Consider the following 22,785-nt stretch of genomic DNA (forward strand, 5'->3'; position numbering starts at 1 on the left):
AGTCATTATGGGGTATTGTGTAGATTGATGAGGAAAAAATTGAATATAATCCATTTTAGAATAAGGCTGTAACAAAAAACCACTTTCCTGTGGAAAAAGGGAAGGGGTCTGACACTAGTCTGACAGTCCATATAAAAAAAGGAAAAAAAAGAGAAAGCACTCCACCACCAATGTAGAAAGCCCTTTTTTCACAGCAGTCTACACCCATCTCTGTAGAGACCTGCAGACAAAGGCAAACTAATGTTTTAGCAGTTTCCCATTTCTACATGAATAGGCACCTCATGTACAAGGTTGAACTTGAACACATGCCTCTCCCCGTAACTATTTTTATTTCATAATCGAGCCATTCAGAGGTTTATACACTGCTCAAAAAAATAAAGGGAACACTTAAACAACACAATGTAACTCCAAGTCAATCACACTTCTGTGAAATCAAACTGTCCACTTAGGAAGCAACACTGATTGACAATAAATTTCACATGCTGTTGTGCAAATGGAATAGACAAAAGGTGGAAATTATAGGCAATTAGCAAGACACCCCCAATAAAGGAATGGTTCTGCAGGTGGTGACCACAGACCACTTCTCATTCCTATGCTTCCTGGCTGATGTTTTGGTCACTTTTGAGTGCTGGCGGTGCTTTCACTCTAGTGGTAGCATGAGACGGAGTCTACAACCCACACAAGTGGCTCAGGTAGTGCAGTTCATCCAGGATGGCACATCAATGCGAGCTGTGGCAAAAAGGTTTGCTGTGTCTGTCAGCGTAGTGTCCAGAGCATGGAGGCGCTACCAGGAGACAGGCCAGTACATCAGGAGACATGGAGGAGGCCGTAGGAGGGCAACAACCCAGCAGCAGGACCGCTACCTCCGCCTTTGTGCAAGGAGGTGCACTGCCAGAGCCCTACAAAATGACCTCCAGCAGGCCACAAATGTGCATGTGTCTGCTCAAACGGTCAGAAACAGACTCCATGGGGGTGGTATGAGGGCCCGACGTCCACAGGTGGGGGTTGTGCTTACAGCCCAACACCGTGCAGGACGTTTGGCATTTGCCAGAGAACACCAAGATTGGCAAATTCGCCACTGGCGCCCTGTGCTCTTCACAGATGAAAGCAGGTTCACACTGAGTACATGAGCACATGTGACAGACATGACAGAGTCTGGAGACGCCGTGGAGAACGTTCTGCTGCCTGCAACATCCTCCAGCATGACCGGTTTGGCGGTGGGTCAGTCATGGTGTGGGGTGGCATTTCTTTGTGGCGCCGCACAGCCCTCCATGTGCTCGCCAGAGGTAGCCTGACTGCCATTAGGTACCGAGATGAGATCCTCAGACCCCTTGTGAGACCATATGCTGACACATGCACATTTGTGGCCTGCTGGAGGTCATTTTGCAGGGCTCTGGCAGTGCACCTCCTTGCACAAAGGCGGAGGTAGCGGTCCTGCTGCTGGGTTGTTGCCCTCCTACGGCCTCCTCCACGTCTCCTGATGTACTGGCCTGTCTCCTGGTAGCGCCTCCATGCTCTGGACACTACGCTGACAGACACAGCAAACCTTTTTGCCACAGCTCGCATTGATGTGCCATCCTGGATGAACTGCACTACCTGAGCCACTTGTGTGGGTTGTAGACTCCGTCTCATGCTACCACTAGAGTGAAAGCACCGCCAGCACTCAAAAGTGACCAAAACATCAGCCAGGAAGCATAGGAATGAGAAGTGGTCTGTGGTCACCACCTGCAGAACCATTCCTTTATTGGGGGTGTCTTGCTAATTGCCTATAATTTCCACCTTTTGTCTATTCCATTTGCACAACAGCATGTGAAATTTATTGTCAATCAGTGTTGCTTCCTAAGTGGACAGTTTGATTTCACAGAAGTGTGATTGACTTGGAGTTACATTGTGTTGTTTAAGTGTTCCCTTTATTTTTTTGAGCAGTGTATATTCAATCCATGCGTAAACAGGCAAGATCATTTAATGACTTTCATTTTAAATATTTAGATTGTATATTAGTGATTGAAATAGAACTAACGGGAAACACATGTTACATAGTGGTCACTGAGTCAGGAGACAATCTGCTGTCTAATACACTACATCTGCAGAGACACCCACACGTCTAACAGTAGCAGAACAGAAATCAACCATACCTAGTCCTAGAAATAAAATATACACTGATATGATCGTGTAGAAGTCCTAAGACTAGAGTTTAGCATATCTACATCGTGTTCGCGGTGGAGCTTAAATTTAGGATTGCATTCATGCGTAATTTCAAAATGTGGAGTTTCATAGCAAGATGACCCATCAACATGCTAACTGACCTAAACTGCTCACTGTTTAGTAGTACAACTTTTTACTGCTTTGAAATGAGACAACTAACATTTCTAGTCAACTGGGGAAATTAATGAGGGAAATTAATGAGGTTGTTTGATTGCGACGCCTCCAAAAGGCCCATTTAAGATTGTAATGGAACCTAAATCTATTTTCTTGCATAATGGCTTTGTTCCAGCTATGTTGCTGGGAACAAGGTCTTTGTAACAACAAACAGATTCTACATTTTCTGCAATTATCCAATTTGAATACAGAGACTGGTATCGTCAGGGACAGTTGTCCATGCAGAACACGTGGAATCTGTAGTTGCTAGAGGGCTGTTTCATGGCCATGCTAGGTATAAAGAATACATCTACACAAACGGGCACAAGTGATTTCATCACACTACAGCCACAAAACATCAGTTAATGAATCAACCAAGTTCCACTGCAGCACTGTACATATGGTCATACTGAACAGTCTGACATTGGCTTGTAGACAGGTGAATGACAGCGTGTCACACATCTGGATCAGAAGTTGGAATATGGGGATATTGAATGGATATGAGTGTGTATGTAGTGCATGTGCAAGTGTGGCAGAAGAGCAGATCCAGAAAGGCCAGAAGAGGGGGCTTTCTCACAAACCATACATGGGGAGTAAGAGATGTAGCTGAAGTGTACTTCCATCTTAATGACCAGAGGCAATTTTGAAGAGTCTCCAATGAGGGGGGGGGGGGGGGGGTGTCATGCAGCATAGACCACCTTCCCAGGCCACAGGCCCCTGGAACCAGGCAGCCATCTGGAGGTAGGAAGAGGGGACTGAGGGTTTGGAGGAGAAGCTCTTAGAAGATCTGGATCATGGACTCCCGAGATTTTCCGACTCCAATCCATTTCACTGCGGGTGAAAAGGAGTTATTGAAAAGCTTTACCAATATGACCTCTACAAATGGACATTTCACCACAGCTGCATCAACTGGACATGAAGGTGTTAAGGAGAGGGGAGGGTTCTTACCGGGCACACCGAGGTGCTCCTCAATGTAGAGGACATATTTCTGGGCGTTCTCTGGCAGCTCATCGAACGTTCTGACGGCAGAGGTGTCACTGTTCCAACCTGGCAGGGTGGCATACTGAACGTCAACACTTTGTAAGACTTCCTGGTTGGCTGGGGATAGGTGGGGACAATGTCAGGCCATTGGCTACCACAAACATCTTAAGATCAGACTTGGTGGCAGCTGAGCGGGGTATTGGCAGGTAGCCTAGCGGTTAGAGCGTTGGGCCGGTAACCGAAAGGTTACTAGTTCAAATACCCGAGCTGACAAGGTGAAAATCAGTCTATGCGCTCTTGAGCAAGGCACTTAACCCTAATTTGTTCCAGGAGCACCATATATTAAGCAAGTTGAGGAGACTAAACTGCTTGGATTAACACTGGATTGTAAACAGTCATGGTCAAAACATATTGATACAACAGTAGCTAAGATGGGAAGAGGCATGTCCATAATAAATGCACAGCTCTGCCTTAACACTATCAACAAGGCAGGTCCTACATGCTAGAGGTCGACCGATTAATCGTAATGGCCGATTAACTTGAAATCAGCCCTAATCTTTCATAACAATCGGAAATCGGTCATTTGACGCCTTTTTTTTACACCTTTATTTAACTAGGCAAGTCAGTTAAGAACACATTCTTATTTTCAATGACGGCCTAGGAACGGTGGGTTAACTGTCTTGTTCAGGAGCAGAATGACAGATTTTTACCTTGTCAGCTCAGGGATTCAATCTTGCAACCTTACGGTTAACTAGTCCAACGCTCTAACCACCTGCCTCATGAGGAGCCCGCCTGTTATGCGAATGCAGTAAGAAGCCAAGGTAAGTTGCTAGCTAGCATTAAACTTCTCATAAAAAACAATCAATCATAATCACTAGTTATATCATCAACCATGTGTAGTTATTACTATTTATCTAGCGTTGCATATAATCGATGCAATGCGCATTCACGAAAAAGGACTGTCGTTGCTCCAACGTGTACCTAACCATAAACATCAATGCCTTTCTTAAAATCAATACACAGAAATATATATTTTTAAACTTGCATATTTAGCTAAAAGAAATCCAGGTTAGCAGGCAATATTAATCAGGTGAAATTGTGTCACTTCTCTTGCGTTCCTTGCACGCAGAGTCAGGGTATATGAAACAGTTTGGGCAACATGGCTCATTGCGAACTAATTTGCCAGAATTTTACGTAATTATGACATAACATTGAAGGTTGTGCAATGTAACAGGAGTATTTAGACTGATGGATGCCACCTGTTAGATAAAATACCTAACGGTTCCGTATTTCACTGAAAGAATAATTGTTTTGTTTTCCGGAAACTAATCCGGAAACTAATCCGGAAACTATCATATTAATGACCTAAGGCTCGTATTTCTGTGTTATGTTATAATTAAGTCTACGATTTGATAGAGCAGTCTGACTGAGCGATGGTGGGCACCAGCAGACTCGTAAGCATTCATTCAAACAGCAATTTCGTGCGTTTTGCCAGCAGCTCTGCTGTTTTTGAATTCAAGCCTATCAACTCCCGAGATTAGGCTGGTGTAACCGATGTGAAATGGCTAGCTAGTTAGCGGGGTGCGCGCTAATAGCGTTTCAAACGTCACTCGCTCTGAGACTTGGAGTAGTTGTTCCCCTTGCGCTGCTTCGAGGGTGGTTTTTGTCGATGTGTTCCTGGTTCGAGCCCAGGTAGCAGCGAGGAGAGGGATGGAAGCTATACTGTTACACTGGCAATACTAAAGTGCCTATAAGAACATCCAATAGTCAAAGGTATATGAAATACAAATCGTATAGAGAGAAATAGTCCTATAATTCCTATAATAACTACAACCTAAAACTTCTTACCTGGGAATATTGAAGACTCATGTTAAAAGGAACCACCAGCTTTCATATGTTCTGAGCAAGGAATTTAAACGTTAGCTTTCTTACATGGCACATATTGCACTTTTACTTTCTTCTCCAACACTTTGTTTTTGCATTATTTAAACCAAATTGAACATGTTTCATTATTTATTTGAGGCTAAATTGATTTTATTGATGTATTATATTAAGTTAAAATAAGTGTTCATTCAGTATTGTTGTAATTGTCATTACAAAGAAAGAAATAATATATATATATATATATATTTTTTTTAAATCGTCCAATTAATCGGTATCGGCTTTTTTGGGTCCTCCAATAATCGGTATCGGCGTTGAAAAATCATAATCAGTCGACCTCTACTACATGCCCTAGTTGTGTCGCACCTGGACTACTGTTCAGTCATGTGGTCAGGTGCCACAAAGAGGGACTAAGGAAAATTACAATTGGCTCAGAACAGGGCAGCACGGCTAGCCCTTGGATGTACATAGAGCTAACAATAATATGCATGTCAATCTCTCCTGGCTCAAAGTGGAAGAGAGATTGACTTCATCACTACTTGTTTTTGAGAGAGGTATTGACATGTCGAAAGCACCGAGGTGTCCGTTTAAACTACTAGCACACAGCGCCGACACCCAGCATACCCCACAAGACATGCCACCCGGAGTCTCTTCACAGTCCCCAAGTCCAGAACAGACTATGGGAGGTGCACAGTAATACATAGAGCCATGACTACATGGAACTCTATTCCACATCAGATAACTGATGCAAGCAGCATAATCAGATTGAAAAAAATGATAATACACCTTATGGAACAGCAGGGACTATGAAGAGACACACGATAAGACACGCAATCTACACACACACACACAAGGTTTGTAGATGTGATAGTAGAGTAGTGGCCTGAGAGAACACAATCTGTTGTGAAATGTAATGTTATGTTTTGTGTTAACTGCCTTAATGTTGCTGGACCCTAGGAAGAGTAGCTGCTGATTTGGCAGGAACTAAATGGGGATCCTTATTAAATACAAATACTACTATGGCTGACCATGTAAAACATATTTCACTGCACCTATCCGGTGTATGTGACAATAAAACATAGTTTTTTGGGGGAATACTGCAATTAGGAATATAATCAGCTCCCTTATCTGGTTCACTTCATCCTCATTAACAAGGAGGAGCCTACCTGGAAAATGAGGTATATTTTCACCGTCCACAGAGTATGACACACCAACTTTGATCTCAGGGAGCACATCCAAGATGTCTAGTTTGGTGAGAGCTAAGCTGAACGGGAGGACAACAGAACATTTGGAGGTTAGCATGCATGTTACCAACACCCAAATGCAGGATGTGTACAACGCTGATAAGGTCTATTCAAGTATACTGAAGTAAAAAGTAAGTAAGTAAAAAGCGGGAGGTGTGGTGATGGCCAGTACAGAGTTGAGGGAGGGGGAACTCACGCAGTGAAGCCGTTAATCATGTGGGCATATTTGATGAGCACGAGGTCCAGCCAACCGCATCTCCTTTTACGGCCCGTGGTCACACCCACTTCTTTCCCCCTCGTCTGCAGGAGCTCCCCAACGTCCTTCAAGAAGAAAAGACACTCAAGAATCACTTTAAGAAAGCTGACAACGTAAACCATGGCCATGTCAAGTTTTAAAATGTCACCATTCTCTGTCCTGTCCAGGTGAAGAAAATGGTAGTTCTGTTATTGTATGGATTATTTCACAAGCTCCACCAGAGGGAGCTGTTTAACCACCAACTATCGTTCCCAAAACTGTTTCGACACCCACAGTCGCATGCCTCTGCCTGTGATGTTCACAGAATACACACTGGATTTCAGAACTCTGATGACTCAATCAGCAACTATGCCATCCCCCCCGCACATTGACACTAGTCTACTCACACTGGATACAGAAAGCAGGAAACACAGCCATGTGAACCAATATGACTCTAGCCTGCAGCTGTCAAAGGCACTAAGGCCTGGCTTCCCTCAAGGTAGACAGGCTGACATTCTTACATTGAACTGCTCAGAGGGAAAGGCTCCGATGCCAACCCGGGTGGTGTAGGCCTTGACCACGCCGTACACCTCACCCACGTTCTGAGGTGGCATGCCTAGGCCCGTGCACACCCCGCCTACTGTGCAGTTAGACGAGGTCACGAAAGGGTACGTTCCTGAAATCAACATACCAAAAGGATAAACACCATCTTATTTCCTTCTCTGTCTTCCTCAGATAAAACAGACATGACAATGCATTGGTGCTGCAGTCAAGTTACAACAGATGATTATCATAGCACAATGACTGTTAACATACAGTACCAGTCTATTTTCTACATTGCAGAATAGTGAAGACATCAACACTTTGAAATAACACATGAAATCATGTGGTAACCAAAAAAAAAAAGTGTTAAACAAATCGAAAATGTATTTTATATTTGAGATTCTTCAAAGTAGCCACGCTTTTCACCTTGACAGCTTTGCACACTCTTGGCATGCGCTCAACCAGCTTCACCTGGAATGCTTTGCCAACAGTCTTGAAGGAGTTCCCACATATGCGGAGCACTTGTTGGCTGCTTTTCCTTCACGCTGTGGTCCAACTCATCCCAACTGGGTTGAGGTCGGGTGATTGTGGAGGCCAGGTCATCAGATGCAGCACTCCATCACTCTTCTTGGTCAAACAGCCCTTACACAGCCTGGAGGTGTTGGGTCATTGTCCTGTTGAAAAACAAACGATAGTGGGACTAAGTGCAAACCAGATGGGATGGCGTATCGCCTCAGAATGCTGTGGTAGCCATGCTGGTTAAGTGTCCCTTGAATTCTAAATAAATCCCAGACAGTGTCACCAGCAAAGCACCCCCACACCGCCTCCATGCTTCACGGTGGGAACCACACATGCTAAGATCATCCGTTCACCTACTTCGCATGGCGGTTGGAACCAAAACTAAGGATCGGACCAAAGAACAGATTTCCACCAGACTAATGTCCATTGCACGTGTTTCCTGGCCCAAGCAAGTCTTTTCTTCTTATTGGTGTGTGTGCTTTAGTAGTGGTTTCTTGGCAGCAATTTAACCATGAAGGCCTGAGTCGCACAGTCTCCTCTGAACAGTTGATGTTGAGATGTCTGTTACTAGAACTCTATGAAGCATTTATTTGGGCTGCAATTTCTGAGGCTGGTAACTCTAATGAACTTATTCTCTGCAGCAGAGGTAACTCTGGGTCTTCCTTTCCTGTGGCGGTCCTCATGAGCCAGTTTCATCATAGCGCTTGATGGTTTTTCTTGAAATTATCCAGAATGACTGACCTTCATGTCTTAAATTAATGATGGACTGGCATTTCCCTTTGATTATTTGAGCTGTTCTTGCCATAATATGGACTTGGTCTTTCACCAAATAGGGACATCTTCAGTATACCACCCCTACCTTGTCACAACACAACTGATTGGATCAAATGCATTAAGGAAAGAAATTCCAAATTCACTTTTCACAAGGTACACGTGTTAATTGAAATCCATTCCAGCTGACTACCTTATGAAACTAGTTGAGAGAATGCCAAGAGTGTGCAAAGCTATCATCAAGGCAAAGGGTTGCTATTTGAAGAATCTCAAATATATTTGATTTGTTTAACCTTTTTTGGTTACTACACGATTCCATGTGTTATTTCATAGTTGATGTCTTCAACATTATTCTACAATTTAGAAAATAGTAAAAAATAAAAACCCTTGAAGGAGTAGGTGTGTCTAAACTTTTGACTGGTACTATAGCTTGTAATACAAGTAAAGGAAACTAAATGCTTCAGTCTCAACATGACATGCAAACAATCTCCCTGTCAGGTGTGCTTAAACAGAGGTGGATTTTCTAGTCCAGGTTAATGGGCCTTTCAGATCAGAGGGGTTGAGAATTCCCCCCCATAAATGTCTGCACAGGTGCAAAAACAGTCTCCTTTATGCAAATAACATTAGCAAGGCCATATGATACCTCCTACTTTCACCTACTACCATTGTATCAAGGAAAAAGAAAATGGTGACCGTCAGTACATAGCAACCCTCTCCTTCAGCAGTTGTGTTTATGGATGGCATGCTTTGTGACAGAAATATCTGAAAGTGACACTAGAAAGCATAGCTCAGAGTCATGCACGGTATAAGAGTGCTCTCTGGTGTTCGGAGCAGTGAACAGGTTGTTCCAATCCTTATGACAGCTCCGATACAACTGTTTCAGTAGAGTTAACACCAGTAAAAACGGCTTGAATTTCCAGCCGGCTTCTTGAAGACCATCAGTTTGTTAGCTTGATCAGTTCAATGGAGGTTAATTGACATTATGACATAGTGGTGGATACTCACCAAAGTCAATATCTAAGAGGGCAGCGTTGGCTCCTTCTACCAGGATCTTTTTGGGAGGTCCATGTAGGGCCTCGTACATGTAGAAGACGCCATCTTTCACCATATGCTTTAACTTCTCCACGTAATCCTGGACAAGATCACCACACATAACCCTAAAATTACACTGAAATGTAGGAAGGACATAATGTATCCAGTGATATGTTTATTCAACTGATATGGAGGACCTGCATCTGACCTTCAACTTGGACAACTCTCCATCGATGTCAATCACCAGGGTCGGGTACATAGACTGATACTGCGAGGCTAAGACTTTAAATCTACAGAGGATAGACGTCAATACAGTTCCGTTTTTAATCTTACCAGAGCTAGTTGTACTCAACAGGAGGATAGCCATTATTGGCCATGTGAGGACAAGGCCACACCCTCACCTTTCAGAGAACAGCGTGAAGTCAGACATGAGGTCACATATCCGGAGGCCGCTGCGGGCTGCTTTGGCTGAGTACACCGGGCCAATCCCCTTTTTTGTTGTTCCGAGGCTGGGTGAGGAATACAGGGAATAATATGGAGTCACTGCCTCGACATCAACCACACGCACCGGTCCTTCAACATGTATTTGTGTGTGATTGTGTAAGGTCAGACGTGATGGAGTTGTAGGGAAGTAGCTACTATTCTAAGGAGTGTTTATGAGGCTGGAACATCGCCTGCTGCCTTGCTGCTGACTGAAACAATGGCGCTGCAGTGAGGGCTGGAGAGCATCATCACAGTCACATGGTGCTGCTAGGGGATGTCTGGTGACGTAACATCCCTGGTCTGATGTAGGGATGACTTTGCTCCAGAAGACCACTTTTATATCCTCACTGATAAGGTCTTTCTCACATGAGACAGGGTATCATGAGTACTAACCCCTCCAGCAAGACAGCAAAATAACACAGGTCAGGTCCACCATGAGAACAAGGAACAAGTCATGCTGTTACTGCAGGAGATCTAATCTAAGCCTATGTTCTCTGAGGTAAGAGTGAAGTTGTAAAGCCTTGTGGAATTTCAACACCATAACTGGTGATATAAGCCTATAATGAGTTGCCCTTTACTGCCCATGGGAGAAAACTGGTACAATACATAGCTGTTGAGCAAGTTCAAACACTGCAGACTGTTTTACACAATAATTCAAAAATCAGGACAGTGTGCTTATTTTGATCCTGAACAAAAGCTTAAAATGCCTTGTATATCAGAGTGCTGTCCTGTGTCTTAGCTGTCCTTCCTAACCTCTTCTCAGAACCAGATTGGGTGTCTCCATCACATGACTAACTGGTAACAGTAGTAACCTGCAATAGCTCCATGACTAACTGGTAACAAACAGGAACCTGCAATAGCTACATTAGTGTAGGATTTGTTTGCTATTCCTGAATATGGAATAAACCCCAGACTACAGTATGAGTGAAATTTGGCTAATCACAGCCACTTCTTTCAGGCAGAACGCACAAGGCAAAACTGTTAAAACCGCTCCACAACACCGGTGCAGAGAACAAAGCTGTGATATTTCAGTTGTTCCAGTACTTATGCTAGCTAGACATTATGCTGAAAAGGTTTACACTGCGTATCCGCCGAGCCATAAACCAGGAGAATGACAGGTGGCGGGGTTCTTACTTCTTGCCCGCTTGCTCTTGTCTCTGCTGCTCTTGCACACCATCGACCGCTTGATGGAAATCAAACACTGTGGGAGGTAGAGAAGGGCAAACTCACAATCCTGGTCAACTCGCCCCCGCTTCTCACTAAAACCTAACATCCCAATTATCTCCCTTTTCTCCCCGGAAGTGTTCCCTTGTGCACTCGACACCCATTTAACAGCATTGGATTGGTTGGAGAATCCACAACAGTTCTTACACCAATCCTTCATTTTAAAATCCATGAAGGGAAGTAGTGTCTGTCGCTCTCTTCCAGTCAGAACTGACCCCTCGTTCTCACAGGGGTCCTATAAAATCTGATTTCACATTGTCCGCGTTTGGCAGTCATTGTAAATAAGAATTTGTTCTTAACTGACTAGCTAAATATATTTTTTAAATAAATAGAGCAGCTGAAGTTGTAATATAAAGGCCCTTAAAGAAAAGCCTGAGGCAGGGCTTACCAATGTGTGCTCGGTCTGAAATGATCAGCCTCTTGTCCCAGCCCACCAGACCTGAACACACACAAGACATCTGACATTAGCCCCTTTAAGCAATACGGCAATCTTCTAGGCATCAGAGTAAAAGAGAATATTAAAACAGGATAGCTCCTTCATACTCACTTTTGCCTTTGCCCACATTCTTCTCAGCCTCCTCAAAGAGGCCAGGCAGGTGGATCACTACCCCGTTACCTGTGGAACAGACACAGGCAACATGGAAGACGTGGAGAAAGTGATGCATCAGTAACTAAACAGGGAAGTGAACCAAAGTACTTTCCCATGAAGAGCTAAATACACATACTTAGTCAATAAATAAATAAAAGTTGATCTTAGAAAAACAGGTCTGCTCTTCCAGAGCAATCATGAAGACCACACATTAATCAAATGAGGAAAGGGCCATAATAACCTTCTCTGCACATAGAAAGTCTTATTCAAGATGACTTTTTCCTCATGGCAAACACTGCTCTGGATTTGTTTTTTGCCCTCAAAGTCTGCCTGTAGAGTTCAACTAGAGAGCAATAGTAGACAGTGTGCAAGTTAAGAATTGATTCACTTAACATTCTATAATGTTGAAATGCTGACGAGTCGTGGTTAAGAGCCAGAGGACATCTTTGTTACGTGTCACCAAAATAGACTAGACCAGTGGTCACTAACCTTTGAGTCAATATCACTGAGTAAATGCATGCTGCTCTGATTTTTTATTAACATGACTTAAAATGTAAGCCTACGCAACATGAACCAATTAAAAACAGTACTGTAGCAATGAGGTTTGTGCAGGAAGCTATAGGCCCAATACAGTATCACCACATACTGGCTCTGCGTGAATTTACCTGCCAATGCATTGTTGTTCGGGACATTTAGTCTCAGCGGAGGGAGAGAGCAGCAGACTAAGGGTCCATCTCTCAACATCCCTCCACTCTCCCTTTCCTCCACTGACACTGACCAAAAAGGGACAGTCTTCCAGCTGATGGCGAAACTTGAGTCGCACCGCATTATTTCTGCCTCATACACAAATTCCTGTTTTTACGCCTATAAAACAGAGTGTTGGATTCGGGGTTAAACTTGGAACATTGTTATACTCAAAAGTGTAGGAACATTATGGCACCCCTCATGTCTCTTTTGGAACTAATAAAGTTTGGGAGGGGCTGAGTGCAGGGAAAACAATTGCATGTGACAGTACTGATAAGGGGAGAAACCATTGAAGGCTCATATCACTTAGTTCCCTGCTTAGCAAGAATGATATGAATGGTGGTATGAATACCACCACGGGGGAAGCCATGTCTGTGTCGGAGTTACAGCTGTATCGACCCTTTGGGAAGAATTAAACTTGGTTAAGATTCTCTAGTGTCCGTGAGTTATTTACTCAAAATTATAACCCAAGAGAAAGTGAAATATTCCTCAATATAAATGAAGACCCACGCCACTAATAACACCGCAAGCCTATCAATACACTTTCCTACTCATTCATTACTGCTGCACCTTGTAGCACTGAGTGGACATAGAAAGAACAAACATTTTATGGGTTATAAAAGTGGTGAATACAAAGTGTTGACAGTGCTGAGAAAGAACTTAAACTTACTCATATAAACAGTATCTCTTTGCTGTATTTGTTGACAGTTTCTCTCTAGTCATGGCTTTAAAAGTTTTGAAATCTCACAGTATCAATTTTGTCATAGCTTTCTTTTATGCCTGCTACGTTACTGCAGACCCAGTCATCTGAGCAATCTGATTGGCCAGCGGTCGCATAGTGCACTTGATTTCCTCTCCAGGCCCACCGGGAAGGCAGAGTTTGTACTTTCAGACACATGAAATGGCAACAGTTTGCCTGCCCGGCGCGCAGGGCAGTTGAATTGGCTGCACCTACCACCAACAGCCCGAGACTAATAAAAATAAACTATTCAAAAAAAAAACTAATAAGAACACAACGCTTTATCGTTGGTTTATCGTTATCGACCTGTTGGTGAACATTGGACTAGACAATCAGCCCATTAGCGAAATATTACTGCAGATAAAATGTGTAGCACTCTGTTAGCCTGCGAGGTGGCTCCCAGTCAAGTCAATCACATTGTGTGGCATCAGGCAAAACTGGAAATATTAGAATATAATACAGATTGGCTAGATTTAGAGGGGAGAAGTCATTCATTTTAGCTGCTTGCATACAAAAGTGTGGATGGAAACTGCACAGGAGATTCAATAAACAGAAAGCTGTATGAACCAAAGACTAGAGAACTGACCATAGTAAACCATTAGCATTTCTTCATAGATCAATTCTTATTGTGAAAATCAGCCATTTTTCCTGTTCAGTCCAGTAAATATTGGCTGAGTTCTACTCACCAATGAAAGCAGTGACCTTGGGGTTGATAATGCCGCTGGGTAGAAGGTGGAAGTCATACTCCACAGAGTCCACCACCACCGTGTGTCCTGCATTGTTACCACCCTGCAGAGAGGGAAACAGAGAGACAAGACATCCAACATTATGAAACAAATCACACCACCATAAGCAATGTGAAAGGCTATAGCCTTGCTTTTCACGACTCAATATTGGACATACAGCAGAAGCACGTCAACCTTTCCCCCCATATTTGTACAGTATGTTCTTTTGAACACAGATAATGTAGTTTGTCCTCTAGTCTCTGACACATATCAGAAGAGCCCATTCATAGACACTGACAACCTAGAGCCTATTGACAATAATAAAACTCCCCTGGCCAGAAGAGGCTAAGAACCCCAATGCGTGCTCTAAACGTTAACATGCATCGCTTACGGTAGAGTTTCAGAAACATAAGAAAAGTAAAATTACTACACACCTTTATAGGGTTCCCACACAGCCATATTTCAAATGTTACATTGCTTCTAGAGCCAATTGGCCTCTAAATAGAACATACAGTGCATTCGGAATGTATTCCGACCCCTTTGATCCACATTGTTACGTTACAACCTTACCCTAAAATGGATTAAATAGGGCCTCCCGATTGGCGCAGCAGTCTAAGTAGTGAGGCGTCACTACAGACCGGGTTCAATCCCAGGCTGTGTCACAACCGGCCGTGACTCCCATAGGGCGGTGCACAACTGGACCAGCATCGTCTGGGTTGGGGAGTGTTTGGCCGGGGGGCTTCACTTGGCATACGAGGGGAGAAGCAAGGTTTGGTGGGTCACGTTTGAAGTAGTATGACTTGCCTTTCGAGCCCGTTGGAAAGTTGCAGCGATGAGATCGAGGAAAAGTAAAATACAAAAAATAAAATGTTTTTCATCAAGTGAAAAACAAGTGTCGAATTTTTTGCAAATGTATTACAAATAAAATAAGCTATTTATTTACATAAGTATTCAGACCCTTTGCTATGAGACTCAAAATTGAGCTCAGGCACTTCCTGTTTCCATTAATCATCCTTGAGATGCTTCTACAACTTGAAGAGTACCCCTGTGGTAAATTAAATTGATTGGGGAAGGGTACCAAAACATTTCTGCAGCATTGAAGGTCCCGAAGAACAGAGGCCTCCATCATTCTTAAATGGAAGAAGTTTGAAACCACCAAGACTCTTCCTAGAGCTGGACGCCCAGCCAAACTGGGCAATCGGGGGAGAAGGGCTTTGGTCAGGAAGGTGACCAAGAACCAGATGGTCAATCTGACAGAGCTCCTCTGTGGAGATGGGAGAACCTTACAAAAGGACACCTGCGCTGCAGGACCACCAATCAGGCCTTTATGGTAGAGTGGCCAGACGGAAGCCACTCCTCAGTAAAAGGCACATGACATCCCACTTGGGAGTTTGCCAAAAGGCACCTGAAGACTCAAGACATTGAGAAACAAGATTCTGGTATGATAAAACCAAGATTGAACTCTTTGGGCTGAATGCCAAATCTGGAGGAAACCTTGCACCATCCCTACAGTGAAGCATGGTGGTGGCAGCATTACGCAGTGGGGCTGTTTTTCAGTGGCAGGGACTGGGAGACTAGTCAGGATTGAGGCAAAGATGAACAGCGCAAAGTACTGAGAGGTCCTTGATGAAAACCTGCTCCAGAGCGCTCTGGACCTCAGAAGGTGAACCTTCACCCCAGTCTAACAGGACAACGACCCTAAGCACACAGCTAAGACAACGCAGGAGTGGGTTTGGGACAAGTCTGACTATCCTTGAGTGGCCCAGCCAGAGCCTGGACTTGAACATCTCTGGCAAGACTTGAAAATAGCTGTGCAGCTCCCCATCCAACCTGACAGAGCTTGAGAGGACCTGCAGAGAAGTATGGGAGAAACTCCCCAAATACAGGTGTGCCAAGCGTGTACCATCATACCCAAGAAGACTCGAGTATATAATTGCTACCAAAGGCACTTCAACAAAGTACTGAGTAAAGAGCCTGAATACTTTGGCAAAATGTGTTTATTTTTTTTATACATTTGCAAAAAAGTCTAAAAACAAGTTTTTGCTTTGTCATTATGGGGTATTGTGTGTAGATTAAGTTTTTTTTCCTCTAATCAAGCTTAGAAATCACTGTAACCTAACAGAATGTGGAAAAAGGCAACATGTCTGAATACTTTCCGAATGCACTGAATCTACCTCAAATACCGTATGATCTATCCTGATGCCTAGTCACTTTACCCTGCCTTCATGTGCATATCTACCTTAAATACCTCAACCCTGCACATTGATCTGGTACTCCCTACATGCACTGAGTGCATAAAACAGGCTCTTTCAATGACAGACTTACCAGGTAAAAGCTATGATCCCCTATTGATATCACTTGTTAAATCCACTCCAAAACCAGTGTAGATGAAGGACAGGAGACGGCTTAAAAATCCTTCGAGACATGGATTGTGTATGTGTGCAATTCAGAGGGTGAATGGGCAAGACAAAACATTTCAGTGCCTTTGAACGGGGTACGGTAGTAGGTGCCAGGCGCACCGGTTTGTGTCAAGAACTACAACGCTGCCCAGTTCACACAACCGTTTCCTGTGTGTATCAAGTAAGGAACGCTTTCGACACCTTGTAGAGTCCATGCCCCGACGAATTGAGGCCATTCTGAGGGCCAAAGGTTACAACTTAATATTAGGAAGGCGTTCTTAAAAACCTCAAGGATCGGACCCTTTCAATATTCACCTAAAATGACATGCCCAAATCCAACTGCCTGTAGCCCAGGACCTCAAGTAAGGATATGCGTATTCTTGATACGATTTGAAAGGAAATACATTTAAAAAACACCTTGTGGAAGTTTGTGGAAATGTGAAATTAATGTAAGAGAATATAACATTAGATCTGGTAAAAGATACAGTGATGGTGTTAAAAAATTAGAACCCAGTTCCTACATTTGAATATAAAAATGTACCCTGAGAATGACCCTGAGAATGACAAATCAGAGAAAGATTACTGAATGTAAGTACATTTACCTTCAGAGGTGAAGGTATCAAACCAGTTGCCATGGTAAGTTTGTTGTGCACTCTTCAAACAGCATGGTGTTCTTTCACTGTAATAGCTACTGTAAATTGGACAGAGCAGTTAAATAAACAAGAATTTAAGCTTTATGCCCATATAAGACATGTCTATGTCCTGGGAAATGTTCTTGGCACTTACAACGTCATGCTAATCACATTAGCTCAACCATCCCGGTGGAGGGACACCGATCACGTAGAGGTTTTAATGCTTTGTACAATCAGGGTATAACGCCATTCGTGTAATTTTATTTCTCGTTTTATTGTATTTTTAAACCCTGCATTGTTGGGGAGGGCTCGTAAGCAAGCATTTCACAGTCAAGTCTACACCAGTTGTATTTGCTGCATGTGGAAAATACAATTTTATTTGACCCATCTATCACATAGCCAAACACACGATTCCCATTTACAGTCAGCAAAGACTGCTTCAAAAAGATAAAACAAGCTGGACAGGAGATACCAGATTCCATCTTGCACATTATATCTCCCAAGTCACCATCCCAACACAGTATAACAAAAGGGAGAAGTTGAAACAGAACACACATGCTGATTATTAGGCAACTACAATAGACCATTAGCAGTAGAACAACAGAGCCGTATATTAGTTTGACAGTACACTTTATTGATGAGGAGTTAACTGAAAGGTCGGTGCTTGCAAACATCATAGGCTAGGTCACGGAGAACACTGGAGAGAAAACGTCGCTCTGGGGTTGAGAGAAGCTCTAACCGCCTGGGGACTGAATGAGGAGCTGCTAGTGTGCCTAACGATAACGGTGCAAACGTGGTGATGGCCATTGCGTTGAATGACTGGATCAGACTCAAATGTTTTGGACACAGGCTGCACCTTGCAATCGGTAAGCTACATGTTAAGGCACTGACTTCATTAGGTGTTTACCATTCACGTCGATGGGGTTGTAATAGAGCGCGTCAAGTTCCTTCGTGTCCACATTACTAAGGACCTATCATTATCCAAACACACCAACATAGTTGTGAAGAGGGCACGACAATGCCTCTTCCCCCTCAGGAGGCTGAAAAGATTTGGCATGGGGCCTTAGATCCTCAAAGTTACACAGCTGCATCCCTGGTGGGTATGGCAACTGCTTGAACCGTTCATCAAGTGGCTACCCGGACTATTAGCATTGTTTTTTGCACAGATTCTCTTGAAGCTACCTCGTACCCCTGCACATTGACTCAGTACCGGTACTCCTTGTATATAGCCTCGTTATTGTGATTTTATTGTGTTACTATTTCCTTTCTTTGACTCTGCATTGTTGGGAAAGGGCTCGTAAGTAAGAATTTCATGTTTCATTCAGCACGTGACAAATATTTTTTTTTTTGTCAAAGTAAAACTGAAAACAGACTGAATTCAGTCTACACAAGGTAGACACCATGGTTTTGTGGTAATCACTCAACCCATAGGCTTAGCTAGGTGGCTTGCCAATATATAGCATCTTTATTGACAGCCAAATCACACTTGCGTAGACATGATTAAACTTTGGTCAGCTGCATTAACTGCTGTCTTCAGACATTCCATCATGCCGTTGATACTTCAATGGCAAGTGAGAAAGTACACAGAAATGCACTTGCTCGCATATACAGTACCTTCAACAGTACTAGGAGTTTGAATCACCTTGCAATGCCAGACTGTACCGACAAGACATGGTAAGACTAGGCTATCTGGTATTAGGGTTGTGTAATATGAATGTATACTGAACCAAAATGTAAAAACATGGAACAATTTCAAATATTTTGCTAAGTTATAAGAACTGTAAGGAAATCGGTAAATTTAAATAAAATTAGGCCCCACAAATGGGCTTTATTACATACAGAAATACCCCCCCACACATCTGTGGCATTGTGTTGTGTGACAAAACAGCACATTTTAGAGGGCTTTTATTGTCCACAGCACAAGGTGCACATGTGTAATGATCATGCTGCTTCTTGATATGCCACAGCCATCAGGTAGATGGATTATCTTGGCAAAAGAGTAATGCTCACTAACAGGGATGTAAACAAATTTGTGCACAGAATTTGATAAAAATAAGCTTTTGTACATATGGGACATTTTGGGGACCTTTAATTTCAGCTCATGAAACATGGGACCAGCACTTTACATGATGCATTTATATTTGTGTTCAGTGTAGTTAGCTGGCTATTAGTGATGGGGGGGGGGGGTCGTTAGTTACATATTGATATCTTTATGATATATCGTTTTGACAACGAAATATGTTTGCGCTAGTTGACTGTACTTGAAAAACTCGTCTTTTTTCTTCGTCTTTTTAAAAAAGGGAGCCAATTTGTTTTCAGCTCTTTTATTTCCATGTCTGATCAAAACTCGTTCTCATGGCTCCCTTTTTCCTTCCCAGCCCTACTAACTAACTTATGATGCTTTAGAATTCAATGTGAATGCCGTGTTAGACATTCAGCATTGACAATTTATTGGGTTGCTCGAGTAGCTAACCACACGAATTTAACTAACGTTAGTTTACCAATTGGGTCATTCTCATGAAACCATTAAAATACCATGGCAGTAATAATTTTAAATATAAAACATGTAATTTAGTACTATAACAAAATATCATAAGATAAGTGTTCTCTACCTTGCACAAAGTAAATTCAACATAGGAATTTATTATTTAATTTAAAAAAATGAATGGACGTTCTACTAGATGTCATTTGAAAACAAATTATAAACTGAATATTCATGTATAATAATGGAAAAAAATATTGGAAAAATTAAGTGTCCATGAATGATGTTCTCGTCCGCCGCAACATTTTTTAAGGACTTTACACACAGATGATTTTGAATGAAGCAACACATCTGCCAGTACCTTCAAGACGGATACCAGGTAAGCAAATCTCTATATTTCTCCAGTTAAAAGTTAAACACACTCGTCAGACTGCGTACACGACAGTATTGATTATCATTACCGATACAGGTAGTTTTCCACATTTAGAAAAAGGTTAGATTTAAAATTAATGTCTAATTATGTACATTGAGTAAAAATTTGCTTAGTCATCATGTCTTCTCTATTGTTAGCAAAACATGCTACGGTTCCTCATCCTTCGCAACACCATTCTCACTTACCGCTGCAATTTAAGGCCAGTTACGGTAGAGAAAACTTCTGTTTTGGTAATAAGAATTTAATCAGACTATTTTTAAATATAATTTACTATCTGTTGATATTTTTCTTTATGTCCTGTTTAATTGCAGACAGTCAGCAAGTGACAAAAAAAAAAAAAAAAAAAAACGCTTTACAGAAGACTAGGCTGACAATTTAGAGAAAAAGTTTACACCAACCCAGAACTGCTGGACAAGTACAGAAGGAAGGGGAAAGAGGTTATGGGTTGGAGAGGTTACAGCAAGCGTAATTAGTATATGTAGTCCATAGGAAGCCTATGCCCTCAGTGTCTATAGTGAGTCAATACCCTACAGTGTTAGGAAGTCTACACATGTGCGCACACGTCGCCCACACAATCAGTAAGCCATTTAGTTTATACTATAGGATGTCCAGAGTCTGTAAATCATCCTACTATAGGATGTGTACACACACACACACAGAGAGACACACACAGACAGTAAGCCATTCAGTCTAGTATAGGATGACATGTCCATAACAGTAAGATTTTCCCCATGTTTTGAGACATGCTCATTTCATGTCATGCTTCCTTTCCATTTCAGATATCAAAAACGAAAGCAACATTGTAAAATCAAGAAAACTCAAGATCTGACAAAGAAGCAACATGAAAAGAAAAAACAGTGGCGGGAAAACTCAAAGGTATTACAGAAGAAAGAAACAGCTAACAGCTGTTTTGGACATAACACCATCAATCGAGGAAGATGATAGACTTCAACATGTTCAAGAAGCAAAATTAAGAAGTTGTTCAAATCCTCCAAGAGAACATCCATTCTCACCTCAGCAGGTGAATGTCCCTGCCATCAACTCCTAAAATAAGAGAGACATCTCTACAGATACCAGGACCAATGAAGACATCTACCCCAAAGGAATCACTCAAAATGAGGAACAGAAGAAAGAAATCACTATCAAAATTGAGGTCAAAGTTGCACTACACAGAAGAGAAGCTGCTGGAGAGGACCAAAGAGATGATCAACCTAAAGACTTGAGATGATGGCCAAGAGGAAGCAGGTAATTGTCAACATTGAAGTCAGAGAGGTCCAGAAGAAAACTACAAAGAAGTAAGAGAAAATTACCCAATAAGAGCCAGAGAAGACTAATGCGCAAACTTGTTAGCCACTTCCTTCATCAAGATGAGGTCTCCACTGTAATAAATGGGAATTCCAGAGATATTCAGTACTTTTATGAAAGTAAAAATAGTGGTTTGCTTTTAAATACAGGCTTGCCACAATTTTTAAATATACGTCAGGTTTCAATGGAATATCAAAAATATTAGGTTGTATATTGCAGAAGGTGTTGTAGTAATGAGATCAGTCAAAAAATGTAATTTAAAAATATATATTATTTGAGTTAAGTAACTGTGCATGACTGTTAATAATCAATTTTTAAAAAATGTATTAGCTTTCCTATTGGTCTTGACGTTCAGACCATTGCGGTAGAGATTTTTAAGGACTTGTTTTGGAAAATATGTTCAAAAAGGTGTTAAATTGTCAGTAAATGTTTTTAAATTAATGCTCAAACACTTCAGACCTTGTTATTAATGCATAAAAAGGGACATTTGTTGATGCAAGTATTTAAGATTTCATGTTTGAAATCTTTGAAACCAAGATTACCACAAAAACAGATTTAGCTAACTAACCAGCCAACACTAGCTTAGGCGGCTAACTAGCAAAGCAAGTTGCACAAACACACAAGTTCACGAGCTAGTGTTGGCTAGTTAATTCGTTTTGTAATTACAACAAATACAGATTGTGCTAACTAACGTTAGTTAAACACAGAACCACAGAGATGGATAAGAATCTTTGGCACAACAATTCAGCCTTGGGTGTTAGTTTTTTTTGCAACATACGGACTGTCACAACCTTGGCTCGCTAACTTGTTAGCTTAGTTATGTAGCTAGGTAATGTTAGCTACATTATTTACAACTATATGTCATTCAGCTAGCTTATTAGCTAGCATATGTTTAGCCCATTCATTGACGGTAACGTGGCTCTATAATTTACCTGGCATCTGCAAACAATATCGGCGTCCTGAGCGAGTAGGTCCACAACTTTCCCTTTGCCCTCGTCGCCCCATTGAGCCCCTAGCACTACAGTCACCCTGTTGCCAACATTTGGTCTGGCCACGTGTGGCTCTGCACCGTTTTGCGCAGCATCTTTTCTCCGGCTCTCCGACATGTCCGTCTCGTTCTTCGCTGCAATCTGGTTTTGGTAGTAGTGGTTGCAAACTAGCCCTGCGCGCGGTATGAAATACAGTTTATTTTAAACAGACACGCCCACTAGCTCCATTAATCGACAACAACAGCCAGAGTTTGAGGGGATTGGATTAATGCTCCGGCCCTGCGTTGTCCCCGACACGCCATCTAGATGGAACTGTACTCCATCTAGCCACAAGCGTACAAACATCATAACACCAGACAACAGCCTTTGATTTGTCGTATGGGATATGTGGGGGCCATAATGTTTGGGAGCCAAATTAACGTCTCTTTTAAGTGAACAGAGAAAAAATATCAGGCTCCCCGAAAAGACTGAATGCCC

General features: G+C 42.3%; 2 protein-coding genes across 2 annotated transcripts; both read right to left on the reverse strand.

The window, feature by feature from the left end:
- Positions 1 to 1,928: 1,928 nt before the first annotated feature.
- LOC120045747 (adenylosuccinate synthetase isozyme 2-like) lies at positions 1,929 to 9,770 on the reverse strand. The gene is made up of 6 exons (XM_038990685.1): positions 9,538 to 9,770; positions 7,221 to 7,375; positions 6,661 to 6,785; positions 6,387 to 6,484; positions 3,307 to 3,456; positions 1,929 to 3,189 (listed from the first exon to the last, which is right to left on the reverse strand). The coding sequence occupies exons 1-6, from the start codon at positions 9,683 to 9,685 to the stop codon at positions 3,137 to 3,139; spliced, it is 729 nt and encodes a 242-aa protein (XP_038846613.1). The 5' UTR covers positions 9,686 to 9,770; the 3' UTR covers positions 1,929 to 3,136.
- On the reverse strand, positions 9,740 to 22,425 carry LOC120046017 (adenylosuccinate synthetase isozyme 2-like). The gene is made up of 7 exons (XM_038990929.1): positions 22,252 to 22,425; positions 14,030 to 14,132; positions 11,825 to 11,887; positions 11,660 to 11,710; positions 11,182 to 11,248; positions 9,966 to 10,073; positions 9,740 to 9,854 (listed from the first exon to the last, which is right to left on the reverse strand). The coding sequence occupies exons 1-7, from the start codon at positions 22,423 to 22,425 to the stop codon at positions 9,740 to 9,742; spliced, it is 681 nt and encodes a 226-aa protein (XP_038846857.1).
- Between the last annotated feature and the right edge of the window lie 360 nt (positions 22,426 to 22,785).

Source organism: Salvelinus namaycush, chromosome 4 (genome assembly GCF_016432855.1).
Source record: "Salvelinus namaycush isolate Seneca chromosome 4, SaNama_1.0, whole genome shotgun sequence".
Classification (NCBI taxonomy): Eukaryota; Metazoa; Chordata; class Actinopteri; order Salmoniformes; family Salmonidae; genus Salvelinus; species Salvelinus namaycush.

Excerpts from the sequence above, each read along its gene's own strand:
- LOC120045747 (XM_038990685.1), bottom strand. The coding sequence starts at position 9,685 with ATGTGTGGTGATCTTGTCCAGGATTACGTGGAGAAGTTAAAGCATATG. Across the intron at positions 6,786-7,220 it reads TTCCCTCTGAGCAGTTCAAT|GACGTTGGGGAGCTCCTGCA; the intron begins GTAAGAATGTCA and ends TTCTTCTTGAAG. Across the intron at positions 6,485-6,660 it reads ATGATTAACGGCTTCACTGC|CTTAGCTCTCACCAAACTAG; the intron begins GTGAGTTCCCCC and ends CCTCCCGTTCAG.
- LOC120046017 (XM_038990929.1), bottom strand. The coding sequence starts at position 22,425 with ATGTCGGAGAGCCGGAGAAAAGATGCTGCGCAAAACGGTGCAGAGCCA. Across the intron at positions 14,133-22,251 it reads ATATTGTTTGCAGATGCCAG|GGTGGTAACAATGCAGGACA; the intron begins GTAAATTATAGA and ends CCCTCTCTGCAG. Across the intron at positions 9,855-9,965 it reads TTCACGCTGTTCTCTGAAAG|ATTTAAAGTCTTAGCCTCGC; the intron begins GTGAGGGTGTGG and ends TATCCTCTGTAG.